At 35.9% G+C, this 26,691-nt stretch overlaps 3 protein-coding genes across 4 annotated transcripts; 2 read left to right on the forward strand and 1 right to left on the reverse strand.

Moving 5' to 3' along the window:
• Positions 1-3,954: 3,954 nt before the first annotated feature.
• Positions 3,955-8,083, forward strand: LOC103983884 (uncharacterized). Its single transcript, XM_009401214.3, has 7 exons — positions 3,955-4,134; positions 4,257-4,313; positions 6,513-6,638; positions 7,108-7,183; positions 7,339-7,431; positions 7,517-7,630; positions 7,726-8,083. Exons 1-7 carry the CDS (start codon positions 4,025-4,027, stop codon positions 7,777-7,779), a joined length of 630 nt encoding a protein of 209 aa, XP_009399489.2. The 5' UTR covers positions 3,955-4,024; the 3' UTR covers positions 7,780-8,083.
• Positions 8,084-14,511: 6,428 nt separating this feature from the next.
• LOC135612139 (probable protein S-acyltransferase 14) lies at positions 14,512-20,379 on the forward strand. Its single transcript, XM_065107997.1, has 7 exons — positions 14,512-14,907; positions 15,520-15,766; positions 15,871-15,962; positions 18,957-19,080; positions 19,171-19,256; positions 19,328-19,390; positions 19,745-20,379. Exons 1-7 carry the CDS (start codon positions 14,692-14,694, stop codon positions 19,862-19,864), a joined length of 948 nt encoding a protein of 315 aa, XP_064964069.1. The 5' UTR covers positions 14,512-14,691; the 3' UTR covers positions 19,865-20,379.
• A 1,673-nt stretch (positions 20,380-22,052) lies between these two features.
• Positions 22,053-26,510, reverse strand: LOC135612141 (chloride conductance regulatory protein ICln-like). Of its 2 annotated transcripts, none has more exons than XM_065108001.1 (7): positions 26,290-26,510; positions 26,046-26,169; positions 25,549-25,666; positions 24,356-24,415; positions 24,201-24,251; positions 24,007-24,098; positions 22,053-22,428 (listed from the first exon to the last, which is right to left on the reverse strand). In XM_065108001.1, exons 1-7 carry the CDS (start codon positions 26,454-26,456, stop codon positions 22,348-22,350), a joined length of 693 nt encoding a protein of 230 aa, XP_064964073.1. In that variant the 5' UTR covers positions 26,457-26,510; the 3' UTR covers positions 22,053-22,347. The 2 variants fall into 2 exon arrangements, with proteins under 2 accessions (XP_064964073.1, XP_064964072.1); XM_065108000.1 differs by having other exon boundaries at positions 24,201-24,254; positions 26,290-26,508.
• Between the last annotated feature and the right edge of the window lie 181 nt (positions 26,511-26,691).

The raw sequence follows: 26,691 nt of genomic DNA on the forward strand, positions 1-26,691 counted from the left end.
TTCCGAGTTGGATTTAGCATTAGGGAAAATTTTGTCAGATAGATGCAGTAGATAAAATAATATATGTTGCCAAATAATTACCTTACAATTGAATGAAGCACTCACGATAGGGATCATAGACTGCATCTCTTTTCCAAAGCATAGCATGATACCATTATCTGAACCAGGTGATATGTAGGGGTCACAAATAACACTTGCATAACAGAGAGTTCAGCTAGTGTTTGTCATAAAGGCGTATATTTCTTGTCCAAGCCATTTATGAATATAATTTTAAATATTATATATGGCCCTTTACATAATATCAACCCCGAAATCGTAAGTAGTTTATACTCTTTCTGCATAATTTATGCAAATTCTTAAAATTATTATTATAAACTTTTAAAAGTGCTTTCATGTGTTTTTATAGCTTGTTGGTGGGTGGTAGAAACAGTACATTAATGCTAAATTCATTTTCAACGTGGGCGTCATGTAATATATATACCGAATTGTGTTCAAAATAATAAAAATACAACAAGATCTTTTTAAAATTTTAAATATTTCTAGAATTATTTTAATTTATATTTAGTGGCAGCCGGTGGATAATAGGAACAGGTGTTACCCTTGCTTTCAGCACAAAAGTGAACTAATTATATTTGCCATATGTGCTAATCGGATCCATCCCTAAATAATTTGTATATTATATAAAGTGTACTTTATGGAACTAAATCCAATTTTGATCCTCCTTTAGCATAGTAAACTATAAGCTCTGCCAAGACAATGAAAAACTATTGTAAAAATTAATTTTTTTAAAATGTTTTTAAAATCATTATTATGAGCTTCTTGAAATGGTTTAGTATGAATATAAAGATTATTGGTTGGTGATAAACACAGTGACGTTAATTTGTATAATTTTATCATATCCTTTTTTTTTTTTGTTGAGAAATAAATATCGTTTTTAGTCAATTCGATATGGTCCGGACTCGTATGCGTAGGGTTGTTCAAGGTGTTTCCGAGATGAAAATATTAAACTATCAAAGTGCCACTTGCATAAATACCGAGGTCAGAAGAGATTTTTCAACTCGGTCCCTTTGGCTTATAAGTTAGTAATTCGATGTGTATGAGTACGGATGCGAGTAGATAAAAGAAGCAAGTCTCCCTCTCATCGTAGTGAAGATGAGCTTTTATATCTAGTCATAAAGGAGTAGAATATTTCGTGAGGAGGCAGCCTCTAACTGCCCCCAACGGTCCTCTCTTGACCTTTTGTCCACGTAAGCGACAACCCGAACTACCTCCCCTAGGCTTGTCTTGAACTTTCATCTATGTGGGCAAATAGGTGGATAGTGAATGGACCTTTTCCTCCCACCCATCGAGGACTCCACATTAGTGATTATGTGTCGGATGATGATTAGCTGATAGTGGGCCTATCATTTGTCTACCCTCGTAAGGCATGCTTCAGGGCTCTTGTAAGAGGGGTTCGAAGTGTGACATTTAGTTTATTCGATACAACTACATCTGGGATCCCCTCATGCGGGTCTAGTTTTCCCGACTCACACACTTCGGGCACGTTTTGTCTTGTGTCTCTATCATGATAGGTTTCTCCTCATGTAGGTCGGGTTTTTTCGACTCATGTGCCTCGGGCATATTTTTCTTTACACCTTCGTGGTGACACTTGTCTCAATTGTGAGAGGAGAGAGATCGACTCCCTCCCTATAAGTCTCCCCTTACCATATGGAGTGAAACTTATTCTTTCATTTGAGCCTCCAAGGTCTCTTCAGAAGCTTTTTGCTTCACCTCCAAGTCAAGCCTTCTCTACTTCGTCTTGGTTCCCTACAGGGCAAGTAAGTCATCGAGTCCCTTGTAGCCCCAGCATCGGTTCTACAACAAGTAGGTTTTCGCGTTCAATGGTAGACGATATCGCCCTCTCAAAGAGAGTAACTCATGGTGCTACATAATAGTGTTCATCGGATAATGCTAGAGTATTGATATTACCTCGACTCGTAAATTTTTTATTACTTGTTTTCGACCGTACAAGGGGAAAAGTGGCTACTACCTAGCTACTCAAGGGGGATTCAAAGTTCGTAGTGCCCCTACCAACCACAAGGGTTAGAAGAAGCGCTTTCTTTTCGTAGGTTCAAGTTGGGATTGAGGTTTCAATCTCACTTGGTCGGCACATTATATAGATAACACCCGTCATCTCTTGTCGAATGAGGAGGCAGGTCAAGTGGTTTGATTGAAGGATATACTCTCTTTCTCCAAGGTCATCCGAAAGATGTGCATAATTTTCGTAATTGACTAACAACACTTGCTAACGTCACTGCTGACTCAACCCTTTACTTGTTTATTCCCGTAGAGTAATGTAACATAGTTGCTAATCGACGCGAGCCTCAGCCCAACTCCTAGGGGTACGACCCAAACACCCCATCACTTCACCTTACCTCTATTTTTGATCAACTGCAACCTTATGGTTCTGATCCTTTGTATGCATGAATCTACACCCGAAGGGATGAGGAACCTAAGGAGCTTATTTGAGAGGAAGAACCGAATGAACTACCTCCTACTTCTAAAGCATCATTGCCTTCAAAGGGTCCTCGAAGTTCCAGGTCTTCTTTGGGGAAAAGAGAGGAAAGGCAGAGGTTGATATTTGACCTATGCAAGGGCAAGCCCTTGCCCTTCGTGGCTTTACAATTAGCCGACCTATCAGAATTGAGCCCCGATATATCACTACAACCGAGATGGGAGGTTTTATAGGAGGGGCAGAAAGTGTAGGGTGATGGTGTGGCTTTAGAGCAGTACTATCGTGGGTCATTGTATTTGGTAGTGATGAAGCAAATCTAGCATTCCCTTTCAGGGGTTTTGATTGACACCTGCTACTGCAATGAAGTGATGGTAAGTTAGGTCATGGCTAACAACACCACGTCAGGTGGGGGAACCTCAATGGGTGATGATGGTGGTTGAGCCAACAACGTCGCTTATTGGGCTAGATAGGGCAAAGGTGAGGCGATGACTTATATCATGCTCGTTAGCATCTGCACCTACTCGGTGAGGTTCAAAAACACCTTAGTAAGGATGAATAAGTGACTCAAGATCGTCCCAATGAGTGAGAGGCCTAGGTCATTAAATAGGCACCAGTACCGTATCGATGTTTTGCGTCAAGTTGGATGGATCCATGTGCATGAACGGTAGTTGTTACTCCTCTTGAGTGAAAGTACTATGGGTCAAGGGTAGACCCTCATCGCTTGAGCATTTATTGAGAGGGTTAACGAGTGGGCATTTATGTGACATCGGACCCTTCTTCTAGCACTAAGATGATAAAGAAAAATGTCATTCTCTTTGTCAGCCCGACACGATCCTGACCTGTATGTGCAGGATTATCCGAGGTGCTTTTTGAGATGAAAATACCGAGCTCTCGAGGTGCCAACCGCATGAAGACAAAGGTCAAAAGAGGTTTCTTGACTCAGTCCCTTCAACACCTAAGTTAGTAACCTAAGGTGTACGAGTGTGAACTCGAGTAGTCAAAATGAGTAAAGCTCCCTCTCATCGTAGTAAAGATAAGCTTTTATACCTGATCATAAAATGATAAAATATTCAAGGAGATAAAATATTCTATCCATCTTGACTTATTGTTTATGTGGGTGACAAAGGGGGGATAATCTTGAATTATCTAGACCGACCTTGGATCTTATCTGCATGAGTAGACGAATAGATAGTGATTGAAACTTTTTTTTTTCATCGAGGATTTCATATGATAATTATGTGTCGGATAATGATTAACTAATAATATATTTCCTGACACCTTATATATATATATATATATATATATATATATATATATATATATATATATATATATATATATATATATATATATATATATATATATATATATATATATATATATATATATATATATATATATATATAGACGACGACGAACAACTTAAATTTCGAGAGGTCAATAAAGAGTATAGATATGTAATTTTGTCGTTACCGGATCATATCTCTCATCCTCTTCTTTCGCCATCCCACCGTTCCGAGGCTGCTGCTGATGGGCTCGCCGCAGGCACTCGTCCTCGGTTGCTCGTTTCGCCCGCGTCCGAGATTTGCCATTACCGACCCCATGCGGTGCAACTCGATCGAGCCCAGACCAGGCAGAAGGTACGGAAAGTCGAACACGATCCTCCCCTCCGTTGCAAATCGTTCCACCGAGAACGCCTTGCCCTCTCTTTGTTGTAATTGGACTGCCTTTTGATCGATGTGGTGTGGGGTATGGTTGCAAGGGAGGTGTTGCTGAGAAGCAGCGAAGTTGCAGCATTGGCTGCGATCTTCCACTTCAGGTACTCATTCTTCTACTGTACCAACTCCTGTAGTCGCTACTTGCATTTTGGACCCCGTCTCCTCAGATTGCCTGCAATGCTTTCTGGTCATTTTGGTCTGTTAAACTTCTTTTGCATTTAGGGTAGCAGATGTTCTTTTTGTGGACCACCCTACGGCTGTTTGGAAACTGTTTATGTGTGAGATTAACATGAACAGAGGACTAAATAGATAATAGTCTCGTATTATTAAAGATCGGAAGTCACCTATCATGTGTTGGGTTTGACTACCAACTTAGAAAAGTTTAAACTTTGTGTTGCATCAATGTCTAATCCCATGTATGTATTGTTAGCCCTGACCCGTTTAACACATACTTATCTAATTAAAAATCTCAATAATGAAGATCATTAAATGTATTTAATATTGTGTCCCGGTAGCAACTTTACCATGGTGCTACGATCATAGTGAAAACAATACAACTCTGTTAGGAAGAATACGAATTCCTAACAGGAGGGAAGAAAATGCATTAAAGGGAGCTCGACCATGTGAGCTTATTATTCGATCAAGGCGAATTATAAGAGAACAAGATACTGTTTGATGGCTTATGACTCAGGAAATGCCTCACCATAATATGATTCAGTCGGAGAATTGGTTGCCTACTGCAAACTTGGGTTAAATTGACATAGGGCTGATGGGGAACCAGCTAAAATTTGGGACTAAAAGAGGAATTGGAATTTGAGAGAGTTTGATTTGTGTGCATAAAATTTATGGTATTGCAGAGATGCTCTTACCACCCAATTTTATCCAACTAAAGTAAGTTGTTCTCACTTTTTGTCCGAATTTTGAGGTATCTTCCTGCAAATGAAATCTCACTGTGCAAAAGAGAATATTAGGTGGGAACGGTTATAAAGCAATTTAAGATTGGCTTGAATATGCCAAGTATACCTTCGATTTACTAGGATACTTTCTATACCAAGTTTTTATTAATGACCATGTTGCAAGTTGGGCATGTATAACAACAAATATTCAGGAGCTATGTAAAAACTATGTGAAAATTTTCTAAACTACTACTGTGATGAGTCACTATCAATTCAATTATCTCAATAATCAAGAAAAATGAATAATCACTTTCTATGATAAAGTTAAGTCCTAAATGCAAGACACCTTCTGTCTCTCAAACCAAGTAGTAAAAGTAAAATTTGTTTTCTTAGTAGCTTTCGGCCATATAAATGGCATGTCATTTTTCCAGGAACTTCTTTTTGCATTCTCCACATTCTTCATTTATTTTTTTTCACACAAAGAAAATTGTTGACAAAGGTTAATTATACCACATTGGTTCCCTAGGAAGTCAAAATAACTAAAACGAATATTATAGTAGAAGTAAAACATGAAAGGAGATATGCATAATTGTTGCTTTATTGAGGTTCTTTTAGCTTAAAGTAATGCCAATGTTTTAACTGGAATAAGACAGTACTATCATCATGCTTTTTTCTTGGATTCAAGCGCTAGGAAGCTAATCTGCAATCCACTGAAGTCAATTCGTTCCACACTTTCGACTTAAGATCTCCATGACTTGGAGTATAAATGGAAAATCATGAATTCAGTAAGAAGAACAAAATCAACAAAATTATTTGCTTGAAGATAAACTTGTAGCTGAGAAAGACAATATCTAGGTTTTGAGCAAGTCATCTCGGTGTTTTAATTGAGAATTACCATTCCTAAATTTCAATTTAGCATGTATGAATTAACAGGAAGTTCCAAGACAATAGGAAAATGAAAAGAAGTAGGCCCTTGAATTTTTGACGAAGTCTGTTTCTTTGATTTGCACACATTATTTACAACCCCAACAAAACAGAGAAGGCGACCAATTATTGTTCTAATTCCTATCTTTGCAAAGCATAAATGAAATTTATTAATGTAGGAGAGAATATCAAAGCATTAAAAACTTGGCTAGCTTAAAGTGCAAGAAGAAGTATTAATTTATGACAGTTTCATTTGTTTCGTTTCTGTATAATTAACATAGCCTCTAGCATGTTTTCTTTGACTTATAGCTTCCTTGTTATCGAATATTCTTTATATCATAAGGAAAGAGAGCATAGATCAAGAAGCTTCTAATAATTTATAGTGAGATCTCTTCATTAATTAAGATTGGATTGTGCATTCATCTTGTTTCTTAAAGGTAAAATATCTAAGTTATTCTACAATTTGGTCGAGGTGAATAGTGGAACAAAGCCCAGCTATCTCGGGATTCAGAAGAACCCTCCATCTCTAGCATTGTGTCCTGCAACCAATAACTGCATATCTACTTCAGAGGAGATTAGTGATGCCAACCACTATGCTCCCCCATGGTAAGCTGACTTCTACTCATCAAGTGACTTCTATAATTGGTTCTCGATAAGGAACCAAATAGAGGCTTCACTATGTATCTAGTGGCAAGATCTTGACTAGTCCTACTTAATTCTTTTGCAAATTTGTAGATACATGTTTGTTATCACTTTTATGAAATAAGAGTTGACCTGAAATAAGTTATTCTTGTGCAGTTTCACTGGCGATTGATATACAATTGTAGAACTGATTTTGGGAAACTATCTGAACAATCACAATTTTTTTCTTGAAAATCTTAATTATATTGTTCGTATAAGAGTTGCATCTTGTCTCTTCCATCTATGCCCTCTTCTACATATTTGCTGCTGTCATTCCAATAATACTACCTTCTGTAATTCACAATCTTCCGCAATAATCTTTCTTAAGGGGTAGAAGGGACTTTGATCATGGAAATTGAGAGTTTCTAACTTTTGAAAGTGTTTTGAATCCTAGGAATTACAATCCTGAAGATGGCCGCAGGAAAAAGCCTATAAACAAAGATGAAGCTATAGCAGAGCTTCTTCAGGTGGTAAGTCAAAGAGATAAAGATCCAAAATCTTAAATGCACTAGGGATCATCTTTGGTCAAGCATGAAAATGCAGAAGCAAGAAAAGAGTAGCAATGTTTGTGTGCATATAATTTCTCATCAAGGAGCTATATCTGTTTGTAGTTTTGTGTATTCAGGTGACCTCACTGAAGCCCGACAATTTCACTCCTTGTGTAGCAGAGAGAAGGGAAGACTACATTCGAGTCGAATACGAGAGTCCCATAATGGGGGTGTTTGTCACTACTCCACCAAGACATTCTTTAACACAGTTCAACTCATCAACGATGAGCCTAATCTATGAATATTTGGCTTCAGTTTGTAGATGATGTTGAGTTTTGGTTTCCACCGGGAAAAAAATCCATTGTAGAATACCGATCGGCGTCTCGTATCGGAAACTTTGACTTCGACATCAATAAGAAGAGGATAAAGGTAAACATTTTCCAGTGAATAATTTCGATGTTGTTAGCGCAGCCTGCAGATTCACTCATATTCCTCATATTCCTTTACTTTGTCATTTGCGTCAGGCACTGCGGTCGGAACTGGAGAAGAAGGGTTGGTCTTCTGAGGGCAGATTCTGAAGTGCCGCCATCGTTCGAATGTGGTGAATAACAAAGAAAAATAATTGAGTACTTTTTCTATATCACCACATTTATGCGTCAAATTAGTTTGATCTTTTGTACAACAGTGAATACGATGTGAACAAGATAATTTTCCAATCAGGCTGTTGCAGATCAGTTTCCGATCCACAATGCCCTATAAGAGAAAAAAACATATAGCCATCCCACCCCATGTTGGTAAGACCTGAAAGGCTTATTGTATTGGAGACCAGCAGTCTTGATTTAGATGAATTTATAAAATATAAATAGCATCATGCTTGATATACGATCTTTGAGATATTAGATGAACGAGGGACTATAGACACGATAACTAATGACAAATAAATCCAATGATTAGATTCCCTTGTATCGTTTGGGGACTACATCGTAGTGGCATAGTACGTCTGTAGTCGATGAGTCGAGTAAATTATTATTGAGATGATAATTCATTGAGTCAAAAGGAGTTTTGATATGTATGACTCACGGCTAGTTCGATATTGGGTCTAGAGGGTCACATACATATGGTAGGCATTCTGACGAGTAGATGTTCAGATATGAGATATCTTATTGGAGATCCAATAAGCTCTTGAATTATTGGATCATATGGATGAGATTCAATAAGAGACAATGAGAGATTATTGGATAGAGATCCAAAAATAAAAAAGGCTTGGGTAGTTGGATGGAGATCTAATACCCAATATGGTAGGATCTATTAGGGTTAAGTTGATAGGAAACCTCTATAAATATGAGGGAATCAAAGACCCATAGGCTAGAGGCTTCTTGGTTCCTACCTCCTATTCTCCTCTCTCATTCTCCTCCTCAGATAGTAGATATTAAGTTTTAGGCAACGATTCGAGGAGAGTCGTCGTAGCCCTACTGTGTATATCACCGCTAGAGAGAAGGACGCTTGACCTCCTTCATCCTCTCCTATAGATCTACAAGGATTTAGGGATATACGATCTCCTTATGTAACATAACTATCTCACACATGGATTTAAGTTTCACGGATTTTGTGCACCAATTTTCCCACGATGATGAACACATTTTTTAAAAATTTGAGGATTTTTATTTTTTGTTCTTCCGCTGTGCATATAATGTCGCCCCTAGATTTTCCTATAGTGGTATCAGAGTTGGATTATTCGTGCGAAAGATTAGTTTTGAACTACGTGTGTTGTGTTTTAGAAAGACTTTTGATGTCAAAATTATTAACGCAAAAGGCGAGAGAGAGACTATACATCGGGCATGGTGCTATCAAACCCATACGGTTTTTACTTGAGTCTCGCTCTAATTGGATTTTCCCAGAGAAATCTTTCTCTTTTAATTCGAATGACTCTAGCTAAGGATTTGTTTGAGCAAGAACACATGGGATATTCCTCTTATAATAGCAAGAGTGGATGATCATCTATTGACACTCAATAGATCTTGTAAGGTTAGTTGTTACTCCCCATGATCAGTTATGCTAGATCTAGAACTTTCCGGTCTATAAGTCTGATATTAAGAATATAATACTCATACAGGACATCCTTGGTGTCTCAAGTCTAAGGACCAAGTAAGGTTGGCTACTCCTAATGATCAGAACATCATTGGATTACTCATATAGGATATCCATCATATGGATGAGTATACAACACACTAGTCTGTCCGGTTATCTCGATGTCCCTTTCGAGCAACCTATGATTAGGATTATTTAGGGTCTATGTTTAAAGGTAAATCGATTTTATTATCGTGATCTCATCACGATCCGATTTCTATTGCACAAATCCATGGACATCACAATATATATGCATATATATAATAAGTAATATAAAATAATAAAATATCAAATAATATAATAAACAAAAAGAGTGTGTCATGTCACATGTGTCATCACTCACATTATGGGCTTGTAGGGCACCTATAACTAGCATATAGGATCTCTCTAGGTAACACAACTATCTCACATGTGGTTTTCAGTTTTGCGGGTTTTTGCACACCAATCTTCGCATGACGATGAACACCTTTTGGGAAATTTGAGATTTTTGTTTTAATGTTCTTTCACTACGTATATGATGTCGCCCCTAAATTTCCTTACACGATTCATTAGAGTTGGTTGATAGTCGCTCCCTCAACTACTTGCCTTCCTCAATGGCCTCCCCCAATTGCTGTTGGGAAACCAGGATGGAGCATCACATATACAGCAAAAAAATAGAAAAATAAAATCTCAAATTTTTCAAAAGAAAAATATTCTTATCGTTGTGCTAAGATTGGTGCTTAAAATAAAATACAAAATCAAAACTACACATATCAAGTGAGATTTATTACATATGGAGATTGTATATCCCTATAAAATCTCAGATCTATAGGAGTGGATGAAGAAGGTCAATTGTCCTCCTTTTTAGTAGTGATCCACATGATAGTTATGGCGAAGACGTTCCTTAAATCATTGAATGATCTTCCTCTCCACATGCACCACGTGATTAGGAAGGGGCTGACCCTTCTTGTTATACACACGCCTCAAGCTAGAGCTATTAGCTGGGAGGAGAGGGAGGAAAGAGAATATGAGGTAGTAGCCAAAGGGGTCTAGCCTATGCTCCTTTAGTTCCCTCTTATTTATATAGATCTCTATCAATTTAACCCTAATGGATCCTACCATATTGGGTATTGGATCTCTAACCAACTACCCAAGCCACTTGGATTAGTAGATCTCTACCCAATAATCTCTCATTTGCTCTTATCCACAAGATCCAATAATTCAATGACTTAAAGCTTCAGCGGATATCTCATATTCGAACCTTTACTCATTACAACACCTACAATATATGTGTGACCCTCTAGACCCAATATCGAGCTAGTCATGAGTCATACTTATCATAACTCCTCTTAATTTAATGAATTATTATCTTCATAATAATTCACTTGATTCATCGGCTACGAACGTACTAGATCACTACGTTGTAATCACACGTGTCATCACTTACATGGTTGGCTTGTAGAACACCTATGACTAGCACCCTAGGAGAGGAACCTTACAACTAGGAAGATCCTAGTCTGCCTACTTAGTCGTCCTAAACCAGGTCTTCACCAGTAGAATGGTTTCCAACTGAGTAACCTATGCAGTCTCACATCACTAAGTCTCCTATGTGAGCGAAGGAGAGGCCCCTAGATGAATCTGCATCTTCGATAGTGAAATAATCGAGTCGACTCATCAGTCAACGATACTTATGACCCCATCATAATGTAATGAGGCTCTTTTGTTTATGTCTTTGTTCCAGTAGATGCAACTCTATGAAATATAATATTTTCTTATATATAATACAAGTGCTTTATAAATATTTTTTAATAGTTATATAATATTTTAATAAATTTATTATAGAACATAAATCATGACTCATTGTAAGAATATTAACTTATTTTTTTATTAATTTATAATATTAATTTATATTTTTTTTCTTTCATTAAATAAGTTTTTTTCCAAGAACACAAGGTGTAATATTTTAATTTAGGTTGTATTTGGAAAGACATTTGTATTTTCAATGTAAAGGGATTTTAGTGAATGTGTAATTATAAAATGATTTGAGTGTTTGTTAAATAAAAAATAAAAATTATACTTTATATATGTATTGATGTCAATATTATTTGATAAAATTATATTTCTTAAATAAATTGAATTGTAACGATATCAAATTTTAAATTTTCATTATTACTATTAATAGGAGTATAGTGGAAAAAAAAGGTAATCTTAAAGTTAAAACATACTAATTATTAAATAAAATAATATAAATTTTCTTATACATAGTGTGTTTTGACATTTGTACATACTTATATCATTTAACTAAAAGAAAATATAAATATAACAGGTCCAAATTTTATATATATAAAATTTCTATAAGTCATCATCTATAAATGCACATAGGTTTACATATGCCCATTTTCCCACTAATCACTTGCGAGGTACTAGTATCTTTACTTGTAAAACATGATCTATAATAGATAATCGCTTCATAGGTATAAGCCATTATAGCTTTATTCAGGTAAGATTACATTATGTCATATATATAATATTTTAAAATCATTAACATAATATATTTAATGGTAGATTTCTCATCTTATGATTTCTTTAACAATCATAAACCTATAACATAATATATGCACAATAAGGAGGTAAAATTCTATGTTAAAATAATTTAAATATTTTATATGCATATGTAGGAAATATAATAAATTCATGGATTTCTACATTTCATATTATAACATATACATACACTCTCTCACACTGTATGTCTCGGAATATATACATGTACTTTAACATCACACATTATATTATATGCATGTATTCCTACACCACACGTCATAATACATATATATAATCTAACATTTTATGTCATAGTATATACGTGTATTGTACATCATAACATATTTGTGTACTCCCACACTATATGTCATCATATATGCATACATATAAAATATTTATATCATAATTTATATATTTTTATACTTATAAAATATATATTCATATTTTTCTTATAATGATTATATCAATCGAAATATATTTTTTAAAATATCTTATGTATACGATAATTTATAAGACTCCATTTTATAGTGAATTAAACTAATTCTTACCTGATTGAACTAAAAAATGAAGATGTTAATGAAAGATCATATTCCTTAATGATTGAATGTGCTAAAAAATGATACACCTATTAGGAGCATAAAGTCATGAGATGTCTTAATTAAGAATCCTACCTCTTGAATTATTGATTAATGATAATTTATTATAATAATTCGTAGAATAAGTTTGATAAAATCTCTTATAAAATAAATTATATGTAACCTAAAAATTCATCTAGATTTCACAACTAATTTTTTAACAATTCACTTTAAAATCTAAAATCAAATGAACTAGTTAATATTAATCAAACTATCACATGAAGAAAATTTTCTTCACTATTCTAACTGATCAAATGATCTTAAGTTATTATAAATATTTATATAACTAGAGGACATATAAAATAAAATATATACCAGATATTATATTAAAATGGAATCATTGAAGGCTAAACTATCCCCTAATTCAACTATCAATACCTATTCAATTTTGTTGAAACTGGGTTAGGACTGTCTGAACTTATAAACCTCATATCTTAGTGGATAGATATGGTATTTACTTAATTTTAAATCTTATAAAATTCTAAGATAACTTTTAAAATATATCACTAGGACAACACCTAATCATATCCCTAAGACAGTCAATTTAGATCAAATAGAACCCCTTATCAGAAAATAGGAGATCTTGAGTATTTTTTATTGGGGATAATCATAACTCTATGCATTGATATTAAGGTCATACTAGACGATGCCTTATAACCATAAGAGAATCATACAAAAATATCTAAAAATCAAATAATAATTCAAAGTCTAGGTTACGCAAAAGCAATTAAAAATTAGTCTATAATTTATAAAACTAAAACCCTAAGTATAGAGAGGGAAGAATTGGACTTTTTTTTATCTCAATCTTCCTTAGAGCTAAGGTTTCGTAGCATCCATAAAAAAATACGAGAGAAAGGGACATGGATAAAGTAGATAAAACCAAACTAAGATAAAAGTGCTTAAGAGGTTAACTTGAGGTCTTCTGTTCAATCCCATCATATCTTATTTATAATTATACTTTTATTTCTTTTCATTTATTCTTTTACTAATATAATTTTAATGTTACAACAACTTGTACCGAGCTTAATTTGATTTGACAAAGAACATTTTTATCTAAACTCATCCTTCAATCTCATTTATGTATCTTAAATATATAAATACATATGCATTTAGTTTTTTATTACTTCATTATACAATACATCTTATTTTAATTATAATCAAACTCCTTCGAGCGTTAAGTTTCACTTATGATCGATTAAAATTCAATTACCACATATAGTTACTATATGTATGTTTATTAAATAACTTAACCTCATATGCTAGTATACTTTGGTTTGTTATACTGTGCTTAATATAAAAATTAATATTTATCTATTTCATATAATACTGAGAATGACATTTTTAGAAAACATGTAATTCAATGGTCGAAAATATGAGTATGTCATTTGTCATATTTATAAAATATAGACATCACAAATCACGTCACTAAACGAGGGTAATATATACATATTATTTTTACTTCTATTGACAGGGTAATTATAGTTCAAAATAGGTGAGAGTCAAGTAACACATGAATATTATGTGATAAATTTATCATTCAAATATTTTTATTATCTATTTAAAATAAATGCATATTTTTATTTAAATTAATTAATAAATTAAAAATGAATGTATAAAATTTGGTACGACCTAGATATATAATAGATAAATAATATAATTACTTAAATAGATAAAAATAAATATTTTAAAATAAAATAAAAAAATAAGTGATTTTAGATATCATAAGGTATCTTAAAAATTTTAAAAATTATATTAATATTTTATAAATGTTAACATGCTGGGATAGTATTAATCTTTAAATATTTATAATACAATATTTAAAGTAAATATGATTTAAAAATATTTCTAAAAATATTAATTCACATGGATTGATCCCTAAAACCACGTTTTAAATGCGTTGCCACCCTCAGCTATATATTATATTAATCACCGGAAAAGAATATTACCAACCCGCAAAAACGACCAGTCTACGAATTACCCACTGGAGAAGAAGGAAAACGGAACGAGAAAAGAAGCCATGCTTTCTTTCAGATCATATCTTGCTTCGGATGATGTCTCCTTTCATCTCTGCCGCTGGCTCCTTTTACGTGCTTGCAGTGAAACCCTAAATATTGGATCGTCGAGGGAAAGGGAGGGGAGGCGGAAAACGAGGCGAATAGAGGAGAGAAGGCATCTCTCACCTCTTCACGCCCTGAGGGCAAGGGGCCGATGCACAGATCGGTGGCGGTGGTCATGGCGTGGAACGTGTTCAAGTTCTGCACCGCGTTGCGGGCTCTCGGATCCCTCATGATTCTTCTCGTCCTTGGCATCGTGGGGGTCAGCTACTACGCCGTCGTCGCCGCTAATTACGGCCCCGTACTCCTCAGTGTTGGCGGAGTCGATTCGCTCATGGCCCTCGCCGTCTTGGTGCCCTTCCATGTCCTGGTACTCGATCCAACACCTTTCTCCTTTCTTCTAGCGCCTAGTTTTGTTTCGGAACATAAAAGACGAACAAAACACTCCTGGTGGAACTCTAACCGCCCCCCAGTCATCTGATTCATGATTTATCAATCAGGCATTCGACTTCAGGATGTGGATTTGAGCTGTGCGGACCCTTAAAATTCCTCTTTTCTTGCATTAGATGGAAATATCCATTTTCTTTTGTCAGAAAAATTGATATATTTTTTTTCTTCCAAATTTCTCTACTCTTAGAACAGGTGATCTAGTTGTCAAACTTTATCTGTGCATTTCTTCTTCTTCCTTCTGTAAATATCAAGATCTTTGTTGGTCAATTCAAATTTTAGTTTAAGAATCTAGGAACAACCATCAATGACTGAAAAAAAGAGAGTCTTCTGGGTTAGAAATCTAACCATCTTCTACTGTTTTTTGTTGACTTATTATGATCAGAATTATATTAGCTTAGAACCAGTTAGGAGAAAACAAAGCTGATGCAGGAAGGAGGTAGGACAGAAAGGAAAAAGGAGTTTGAACGTTTTTGCAGTCTATCTGTTGCATCTTGTACATGAATCCGTCTAATTTTTGTGTGTTGTTACACAGTTGGGATTGCTTTTGTGGAGCTATTTCTCTGTTGTATTCCGAGACCCTGGCAGGGTCCCATCAAATTGGAAGCCTCCTGCAGATGAAGAGATAGGAGAGACTGCTCCGTTAACCAGCTTGGAGTTCAGTAATCATATTCTTAATTTGCAACAACTAGGGCGCCTTGAAGACACTGGAAGTCAAATGATAAGATACTGCAGGAAGTGCAACCAGTTGAAGCCACCTCGCTGTCATCATTGTTCTGTTTGTAAGGCTTTGCTTCTTAAGTTACATGTATCTGAATAACTATGTTGAGTATATGGGTCTCTCTTTTGTCTGCCTCTTTCATTTGATCCTTTTTTCTTATTTTAGGTGGGAGATGTGTACTTAAGATGGATCATCACTGCATATGGGTCGTAAACTGTGTGGGCGCTTTAAATTATAAGTTTTTTCTTCTTTTTCTGGTAAGTGTACCATATTCAATTTTTTTCCAGCATATTTGGAGACATGCACCTTCAGTTACGCTGAAATTATTGCTGGTAGACTGATAGTCGTAGAGAGGGTGTCTTTTCTATTGATCTTGGATTACTATTTTTCACCTGTATTCTATTTGTCCAAACTTACATATCCTAATGCAAAGTGGATGATTCTCTTACTGACTATATTTTGGTTGAAAGGTCAGAATACATATTGGATGGAAAGATTCCAGGCTGGAATTTTTCAAGATCAGCCATAATTGGTTGGAATTGGCCAGAATCACCTGATTTTTTTTTTCCAAAATCAGCCAATCCTCTCCGATCTATTCTCGACTCCAACTAATTACTGGCATATACTTGATTTTCTCTGGAATAATCAGACCACTTTTAGTTGATCTCGACCGAATCAAGTTTATGTAGATTGGAATCAACCAAATTTGAAAACTATGTCTCGCTATAGATAAGGTGCCTTTTGGATAAATTTTTTATTCTTTTGTGATTTTTATTCAGTTTTTTGTTATCATTTTATCTAAGGTTTGCCGTACTGTGACATATTGTCTGGTATAAGGAATCGATATGAGCGGTACATATTAGTTTGTCGATACACCCCACTATACCATGTGTCAATATGTCGGTATGTATCTTACCGATGATTGGTCGGTACACCGGTATAGACCAATGAGGCAACCCATGATTTTATCTTGACCATTTGTTAATGCTAAAGAGTCCTATTTAGGATATAGATAGGGGTGGGTAAGTCCTTAAGCCACTAAGAATCTTGCTGAGAGTGTTTTACACGTGTCTTTAGATTCTTTGATTTTTTTATAATAAGACTTCTCTTTCATAAGATGTCTTAGTTTACTATCTATGATATGTTGTAAGCTGTAGAAACTATATTTTGGTATTGGCTTTTTATTATCTTTCATCCTCAGCAGGTCAGTGCTTCTCCTTTAATTGAGAATACTCGAGAAACACTAACCTAAGACCGGATTCGTTATTCCTAGTCGAGCATGCTTGGGCAGTTATATACCAATGTCGGATGTCCCAGTGATAGGTTGATTTAAATAATTAAATTCGCCTTAAGCCTTAACCCATGATTTTCTTTTCCATCATGGGTTTGTTGGACATTGAAGATTGGTGAAGTATAGATCAGCCAATATATCGGTCCTCCTTGCAAAAGAATCACTAATTGCACGAATTGTAGAGGTCCAATTACATGATGCATGGGAAGAAGGCTAGAAGATGACTATTTACAACTGAGTTTGACCAAACATAGATGATTGTTCAGTTATGCATCTGACAGTCCAAATGATGCAACCACAACCTAGCACTTGTAAACCAGCTAACTACATTTAGGCTCATGGCTAGCTAGAGAATAAAAAAGTACCCAGTTACATGCCTGAAACACAAAGTTAACTGATTATTACCATGGAACCATGCGTTGGCTAACAGATTGGCAGAGGCAGCAACATCATCACATCACACCCCTGTGGTTCCATTTAAATCCAAGTATCAACATGGTTCAATCAATTTGGCTTCAGGTTAGACTTTTTCCAAAGCAATAGGCTTGCACCAGTTCCACAAAAATAGTTAACTAAAATACCATGAGCACCTCTAGTTGTCAGTATATGTTTATTACACCTCAGTTAGATAATGGCTAGTGATTGCTGATTGATAGTTTGCTAATGATGGAACAATGGACGATCCCTCAAGAGTTAAAGATCAACCAGTATCTGATAGTGATTTGCTAGTGACTAATGATCACCATTAGTGATTTATTGGTGGCTTACTATCTTCCAATATCATGGATTGCTAGTGGTTAGCTATCATCAATTTGCTTTGCCAATGTTATGGTCTATTACTAATTGGTGATCACCAACTCATCATATACTTGATGGCTATTGTTCATTTCTCACAGTCTGCTAGTAATTGTGAAGTTTGCTTATCACCACCAAGTGGTCATTTGTTTAGTAACTGTCCATTGTCTAGTAAGTAGTAACAACAATTTACTGACTAATCATGTGAACCAACGACTGAGAAAGAGTCAAGAGAGAAGCATGAGTTTATTTGTATTATGGTTCTATTGTATGACAAAAGATGGTTGAAGTGATGAGAGTACTATTTCCCAAACACATAAATGTATCTTTGTAATTATTTTGGTTGCAATTTAGTTTTCAAGGTAAAGAAACATAAAAGTCTATGGATAGTGTGGTAGAACGAACTAGCAGTGGCAAATAAAGTAGATAAATAACTAACAGGTGTGACTTGTATGTTATGAACTTAAGATGAACATGACATGGTTGAGAGAATTGTGGAGGATCTAAATAATCTTTTCCTTGAATTTTGCAATCTGCAACTCTTCAAAGATTATCTATTGTGAGGGTGGAAGCATTTGTTCACCCTTTCACTTACCTCTACCATCCAGCCCGCACCATAAATAAATTTTACTTGGAGGTGGACTTTTAAGTTCTTGGATTTTGATTAGGGAAGGGTCAAATTGAAGGCTGGATGGAGATGGTTCTGGTCAATTGGAGCTTCACCTTTATGGAGCTTGTTCCCCAGATTTTCAGTTTAGTGTACTGTGAATCATTACCTGGTTTAACTGTTTAAACAGAATTCAGTATCACATACCATTTATTTGGTATTCTTGGTTGTGAAATTAGTTTTGAAGCTTGAATTGGTGGAACTATTGATGTTATTTGTTCTGTGTGTACTTATGTGTCCAGTTTGATGGTACTGTGATTCATTACCTTGTTCAAATGTTTGAGTGTCCTATATTTTTGGTATTGTCAGTTGTGGAATTTGTGCTTGAATCATTGGAACTGTCAATATTATTTCATCCATTTGTACCTGTATCTGAGAGTATCAATTAGATGCAAGTACTTCATCAAAACATTTGATTTAGTTATGCAGTTATATGGTTCTCTGCATAATTGCAATGTAATCCTTGAGCCTTGACACCATTATTTCTTATTGATGCAGTTTTACACATTTCTTGAGACAACTCTTGTTACTCTTTCTCTCTTTCCCCATTTTATTGCCTTCTTTAAAGATGTGGAGATTCCTGGAACACCGGGAAAGCTTGCAACTACTTTTCTCGCATTTGGTATGTGTGCTCCTCGTCTTAAACAAAAGCTTGTGTTTAAAGCAACTATTGTTTTATGTCGTGCATTGATAATGGCTTTTTATGCTCTAGTGCTGAATTTGGCTTTTGCATTAAGTGTTCTTGGATTTCTGATCATGCATATAACCTTGGTGGCAAGAAATACTACGACTATTGAGGTACGTATTTACCAGTATAATATTAATCAAACCTGATGATTATAAAGACAAACATATCCTTTTGTCATCAGGCATATGAGAAAACAACTCCAAAATGGAAGTTTGATCTGGGCCGAAAGAAGAACTTTGAGCAGGTTAGTCCTTATGCATGATGGCCATTTCAGTACCTCTCATGTTTTATAATTATGGAGTTTGAAAGGCTAGATTAGAAGTTAGAACATGATGGTACAGCAACTAGATCAGACTTACAAATGATGACAAACTTGACAAATGATAGGAGAGGTATAGTAGTCATTTGTTAAGCAAAGAAGTGATTTTCTGAAGTAATGCCCGCAGTTAGCAAATGCTTGAAGTACATGTGATGTTTTTCATGCCTTTGAGTTCATCTCTTCATTATATTCTTTATTATCACGGTACTCTCCTATTCTCTTGTGCTTCTTATAGTATGAATGTGATGCTTAAGCATATATTTGATTTTTCGGAATCAGGTGTTCGGAACAAATAAGAGGTACTGGTTCATCCCTGCATACTCTGAGGAGGATTTGAGAAGAATGCCAGCTCTACAAGGGCTTGAATACCCCACCAAGCCACACCTCGATGTACAGTAGTTATAATATGGTGATGTCAGGAAGAGATAATCGTTGGTACCTTCATGTTCTGAGGAGAATTTGAGAAGAATGCCTGCGCTGTAAGGAGTCGAATATACTGACAGGCCAGAGCTCTCAAGTGTCGATGTCCTGTCGGAACTACCCGAAATAGCTGTGTACATGCAAACCACTGGCCTTGTAGTGCTGTTCTGCAACCCTCTCTCCTGCACCTTTCACTCTTCACTTGCAACACTAATACTGTGTGAAGGTAAGATAACTTGAGAGAGGAAAGGTTATTGAGATAGGAAAATTTTAGAAGTTGTCTATGTTTAATAGCATTTAGAAATATGTTGTCACTGGTGATATTTGATGGAGCAGAGTTACAGAGTACAATTCAACGGTGATGTCATAATATGCATGCAGAACTTTTCTTGGTCATGCAGAAACCAGTTTTCAAGATTGTAGATGCTTATATTTAGATGATGAACCAAAGTCGAATGCATCATGAAATGGACCAATCTTCCTCTACTTATTTATCTTTCGGATCTTGAATTGAGATGAGCTATTCATACATTGGAGTGGCAGCAGGTTGGTTTTTGTTTGTGTATTTTAGTATAAACAGGAGAACTTAATGGCCGATTTGCAAAATAATAAAAAAAATAAGGATTTAATTGACCAGAGAAACCTTTTAGATATCAAATCAATTTATGTAGTGAGAGAAAAGGACTATTGGTGCCATCACTCCATGATGTTATTTGTGATTCTTGAAGACAACATGACCAGAGACTTAAGGACAACTCTCCACCAGTATCATTGATGACAATGGTCGAATTCCAACGTGTGTGAGGGGATAAGACTCGATATCCACGATCTCGAGATGAGATAAAAAGATAGAATCCCATATTAGAACCTCATCGGGTGTCCCGATACAATATGTAGCCAAACGATTGACCGCCGAATGGCATGATTGGTGCCAAGGTCCGCAATACCGTATCGTACCGGAGTTTCGACCTGGGATCGGTACCGGTACGGTACGATATACCGAGTGGTACATCCAGGTGTACCAAGCACTGTAGCAGTGCTACAGTATCGAAACGGTAACAGATAATCCGCGTACCGAAAACCTGTCGGACCGATACGTACCGCCCGTATCGAGCGGTACGGTCCAGTACTACAGACCATGATTGGTGCAACCAATCACGACATAACTTCACCCAAAACTCTACACATTCCCCTCCAATCATCCGTGATCCCAAGTATAATCATCTCTAAAATCATACATAAAAGGTGTCTCAGGTACACTCTCCAAGATAGATACGACTTCACTTGAGTATTGATCAACTAGTCTAACTAATCTGATCGGACCAAGATTGAGTTAGAATAAACCTCGATTGGATCTAAATTACCATTGCAGCTCAAATAACCAAAATCTAGAAAGATAAAAAAAAAAATTATTTTTTGAAGATTCTGACTAGCTTAATATATATTAATTCTTTGCAAGGCTTGAGATCAACAACTGTTTGATCATCTATCATATCCAGGCTTGTTAAGCATGCAAGGCTTGAGTTCCAAAGCATTTACACCCAGCTTGGAATTATTAATCACTCCTCCTTATAAAATAGTATACTTTACAAACATCAACTGAACTTTTTCTACTATTAAAGAGGCTTCAAATACCAAGTTACTAATTCATATTAAAAAAAAAACCAAGATAATTCATTCACTTTTTTATTTTTTTACCCAAAGCTCACATTGTTACAAAATAAATTATTAACTCATTAAAGTTTAATATTATAATATTTTTTAGTTAAAAAAAATTAGTTTGTTCATACAGTTTCTGTATCTAATGACCTATTAAAACAAAAATGTGCTTGAAGTCAACCTCCCCAACAAAATCACTTCTATGATCTCCACAATTTAAACAACCGAACATTCTTCTCAGTAAATGACACAACCAAAAACAATCATCGGAGAAGGCAGTGACAAACTAACCTGTAAAAAACTCGGATGCCGGTGCAAAGTAGAGAAGCTCCATCTCGATCATGGCAACCATATAGAGGTTAAACGTGAAGACCCTCGGCTTTAATCTGGGATGCATAATTGGAAATTACTACTCGAGATCCTTGCTGGCCTAGAATGTGTCGCAAGCATCAAGGTTAAGAGTTGTTACATCTATTGCAAGTTGCCAAGCTTTTGGTTAGGGGAAATCTTCTCTCAAGCATGAGTTCCAAGTTGATATTGAATCACAAAGACAATATGACTCTTGGAGTCATCATTACTGAAGACACATTCTTGACCAATAGCAAGACCTTCCAAGAAGATTCTCATCATACAACTCCTGCACCAGTTGGATCGTATGCACTGGTAGTAGGTTGAACAAACCTAGTTTCACTTTTTAGTGACCAAAAAAGTTTAGAAACCAGCAGTCGGACACCTCAGAAAGATGTTACTAACTAGAGTTAACAGCAGAAATGACACCATAAATATCACAGATGGTAATGTCATTAACCAGAGAATTGATGACCATTGCGAGATGCACTTTCAACTTCCTCTGCATCTTCAAACCGCTGATCGTTGATTCGAAGCTGCAATAAAGGGAAAAGCCTGCAAATTAGGGTACTCATGAAATATGCAGAGCAATCTCAAATTCAGGAGTATCTTTTGTATGAAATGTGAAAAAAAAAAAAAACAATTCACATGAACCTAATTGATAAAGCACACCTTTTTGTCACATGCCTCCATGCAAATAGACATGGATCATGACAACTGAGAGTTTTAAGATCTACATTGACTAGCACAAAAAATTCTTTAAAAAAAATTGTGGCTTCAAATCCATTTGGTAGGCATGAATTTTATTAATTGTCTCAGTCTGAATGAATCAAATTAACATAAAAAACACCCTTTTTCAGTGATTCTTGGCTTTCATTGCTAAGGGGAGGGTAACTCTCTGTATCTCTCTCTCTCTCACACATAATTCCCCGAAGGCACAGGCAATGCTGCAAACCACTGCAACAATGATTGGCAAATCTTGGCATCAAGTGAATGGTGGCTTCTTACTGCCTGCAGAAAGAACTTTTTCCCCTTCCTCCTTTCCCTCCACCTTCCCTCTCCGGAGTGGGTTCAATCAAACCAGATCCAGTAAACTTGGTTGGGCCCAGATCCAAGATCCAATGATTTGGCTCACTCTTGCCCGATTTGAATCAGGCGGGCACCTGAGTCCAGGCGTGCGAGTCGTGCCTCACTTCACCTGGGTGCCTAGGCGAGCACCCGTGAACTTCACTGTGCAACAGTACAAGCGAAGAGGCTATTCTCATAACTCGAACCTTCATCTCCTAAATTACACAGCAGATTTACCACGACACAAAGGCCCACCTACTTTATAAAAAAATCAGGTTATGAATATGAGCAAAGTTAATGTATGCAACCTTACCACTATAAGCATAAAGGCTATTTTCATAACTAGAACCAAATCACCAGAACTGACCATGATACCAAGACCACCCTTTTATACAAAATCTTAGAAGTTACATAAATGTAACATGTTTACTAAATACTGTGTTGAAAACATATAGTATGTTACTTTTTTCTAAGATTTGTCATGTCAATTTATCCACATCTCATCATGTCTATATATGCTATGCATACTTCCACCAAAAAGCCTGTGTGCACTTCCACCAAAAGAAAAAATAACACTAAAAGAAAAAAAAAGTTCGTACATAAACAAATGATCAAAACAACATTGAAAAATGTGTAATTCCTTGTAAGCAGGTGAAGTTACCTTTCAATGTTGATGCATGATAGGAACGTTTTAGAAAATGAATACGTGAATATATTGCTTGTAATATTGGATGACAAATAAATCAAGCAAATGTAAACTTCAGATATAAAATAACAATATCTTGCAACTGAAAAACATGACAGCATGTGCAATTCACAAATTTCTACTTTTTTAGGCAGATCAAAGCTCATGTTCCTTTAGTAGCCAATATCGATGGTAGCAATTTCAATATATGTGTTTCATGAAGTAGTTGATGATCATGAACATTATCCTCTGATGAAAACTATCCATCATGACCACACTGCTTAACTAAATTTGCAAACATCCTGCAACCAACAACAACCAAGAAAAAGGAAAAACAAAAATCATAGCACAGTAAACAAACCTCATGCACCGTACAAGCAAGGTCATGATCTCCATTTGCATAACCAATTGGATTGGCATGATGTTCTGAAAGCTGCCACTCAGAATCACTTCCTGCAATTGAAAAAAAAAATGCTTTAGAATGTATTGCTTAATCAAACAATAGAATTAATAAAAACTGCAAAAGATTTTATCTGATATATTGATTCAAATTACCATCATCAGCCATTTCTTCATTGCCAAAAAACCAGCTATTTTCTTCCTCTTCTTCTGAAACAATATCATTAGTGAAGAATATATGTATGTATGTGTATATTATACATATACATATATGCATCAGTGTGAAAAGCAAATACTCTGATTGTTATTACCTTCTTGAGGCTCAGGATTTAGTTCAGCACATTGACAGAATATGCCAAAGAGAGTATCCACTGTGAAGCTTAGTCAAGTGTCCAACAATAATAATAATAATAATAATAATAATAATAATAATAATAATAACAATAAAAAGAATTTGGTTCAGGCAACCAATTCATGAGATTCATGAGCAAAATGATCAACACCAAACATCAACATCCATAAGCATCACAAGTGCCACAAATCAAATATGTCACTAGATTAATGAACTTGCATACAATTGTGACAAATTAACTCCCACGTATAGCTTCCATGTTAACTAAGAGCAGAATGAGATGGATTGTACAACTAATGATGTTGCAACCTACAAAAGTTTTGATCCTAGTCTATGAAATATGAACTTGAAAGAAGGGTTGGCAATTAAAAAGGCATAACTACGTTATAGACTTAGGACAACCAAGTGTAACCAACTTTAGTCGTAAGTATAAAAATGTTTAGTTTACCTATAATGTGTTGTTTACTCTTATGGTCCTGAACACACTCCGTGGCATTTGACTGAGGTACTGAGATTTTGCAAACTGATGGGTAGAGACATATTTTATCAGCTTGGTACATATAATCAGAGCAATGCAAAGAACTATGGAGCAATGTGTGCCTTAATACATAAGTAACAGACAGCATGGATAGGGGTGGTGTGGTGGGGGCAGTGTCCTAGATGTATGCAATGTCTGTGGCTCATGCCTTTAGCGGCTCTCTGGGTCATGGTGTGCAGAATTTTTATATTATTAATACCTGAAAGAAAAGGCAAAAGGCACTGTCAGATCCATCACTAAGGTTTATTTAGTTATGGAGAGTATTTGATTATCAGAGGAAAGCATCCAGAATTTTTAAAATATAAGTACGAAAAATTTTCCTAATACTTAAAGAGGTTCTATAGCCAGGCATTTTAAAAATATTTTTTATAATCGTGAACACAAAGGCCTGATGAAGGCCAATGGCCAATGCAATAGAAAGACCAGAAAGAAGAGATAATATATACATTCAGCATGTAAACCATGTCCGAAGAGTAACCTTTCAGGATGCAAACATGACATATAAACAAACATTTGCTAGAAGTAAAAACACAAAATGCACACATGCAGCATAACTGTTGAATCTTGGATTCTCATCTTAAACGAAAACAATAGAAATTAAAAAGCAAGGATACATTGACCAGGATCTGACGGAATTAGTCTCATTTCAGTGACATTTGACAGTTCTAAATCACCATGACTTTCTGAATCCGAGCTTTCAGACTCCTCATTCTCACCATCTTCAGTCTCGATCTTTAAAAACGTTCAAACAATTAGCACTTCAGCAATAAAACAAAATTCACTATAGCAACAGTCAGAAAAGAAATTTGTTTATATCAGTCATGTAATGAAGTTTTTTCCTCAGAATTCTAGACTTCCTGAATATTATTGCAAATCTACCATTTCTAGACAAAATTTTAAACAAACTAAGAAAAAAATTATATCGGCAACCTCAAGCATAAAACATGAGAATTTCCCCAAGCACAGAAAGATAATTCTATCTCAAAATCTCTACTGTTCCAGTTTCAAAAGCTTTGCTATTATATGCAACAGAAAGTGCTGCGGTGGAAACAAGCCCAACGCTCAAAAATATCCAAACCCTAACGAATGCAACTCACTATTGGATCAGTACCTGAGTGTAGATGCAGGGCAAGGAGTATGCCTCCGGGTCCCTCGACACGGCATGGAGGCAGACCGACAAAAAATCCACCGCGTATCCGTTCCCCTTGTCCGTGTCGCTCAACCAAATCACCCTCCTACGAACCAATAAATCAACAATAATCTATTTCCATCAAACTCACACAAGAGAGGCTACAGAAAAGGAAAGAATAAGAGCGAGCGAGAGAGAGAGAGAGAGAGAGATTGGGGCCACACACCGAGTGGTGATGTAGAGTGTTCCGGGGGAATCCGGAGGTCGAGACCCGAGCGCGATGGCGACGCCACGCTCGACGAGCATCAGCTCCTCGCCAGCGTCGGAGTCAAGTCGGGGACCGCCGTTCTCGTCGACGACGCGGTCATCGAAGTGCTGCAACCCTAAAACCATGGCGGTGGCTTCCGGCCTCTCACTATTCGAGTGCGAGAAGGATGGCTGCGCCGCCGCTTTTCAATCTTTTGGTTTGGGAATCAAATTCCAAAAAAATCCCTCGCTTTTACCTTTTTCTCAACTCTCGCGTCGTTATTTAGGAATTATTTTTAGTAACTCTACATTTTACACTCTTTAAAGATTAAAAATAATAAATAATATATTAATTCTTCTAAAAAAATTATTCTCTTCTCAA

This window comes from Musa acuminata, chromosome BXJ2-5 (assembly GCF_036884655.1).
Source record: "Musa acuminata AAA Group cultivar baxijiao chromosome BXJ2-5, Cavendish_Baxijiao_AAA, whole genome shotgun sequence".
Lineage (NCBI taxonomy): Eukaryota > Viridiplantae > Streptophyta > Magnoliopsida > Zingiberales > Musaceae > Musa > Musa acuminata.

Bases quoted from the DNA above. Each gene is read 5' to 3' on its own strand.
- LOC135612139 (XM_065107997.1), top strand. From the start codon at position 14,692: ATGCACAGATCGGTGGCGGTGGTCATGGCGTGGAACGTGTTCAAGTTC. The intron at 15,767-15,870 runs GTAAGGCTTTGC...TTCTTATTTTAG, and splicing joins CTGTCATCATTGTTCTGTTT to GTGGGAGATGTGTACTTAAG. The intron at 19,257-19,327 runs GTACGTATTTAC...TTTTGTCATCAG, and splicing joins GAAATACTACGACTATTGAG to GCATATGAGAAAACAACTCC.
- LOC135612141 (XM_065108000.1), bottom strand. From the start codon at position 26,456: ATGGTTTTAGGGTTGCAGCACTTCGATGACCGCGTCGTCGACGAGAAC. The intron at 26,170-26,289 runs GTGTGTGGCCCC...ATTGGTTCGTAG, and splicing joins ACACTCTACATCACCACTCG to GAGGGTGATTTGGTTGAGCG. The intron at 24,416-25,548 runs GTATCCTTGCTT...TAAGCTTCACAG, and splicing joins TCCGTCAGATCCTGGTCAAT to TGGATACTCTCTTTGGCATA.
- LOC103983884 (XM_009401214.3), top strand. From the start codon at position 4,025: ATGGGCTCGCCGCAGGCACTCGTCCTCGGTTGCTCGTTTCGCCCGCGT. The intron at 6,639-7,107 runs GTAAGCTGACTT...TTTGAATCCTAG, and splicing joins AACCACTATGCTCCCCCATG to GAATTACAATCCTGAAGATG. The intron at 7,432-7,516 runs GTGTTTGTCACT...ATTTGGCTTCAG, and splicing joins ACGAGAGTCCCATAATGGGG to TTTGTAGATGATGTTGAGTT.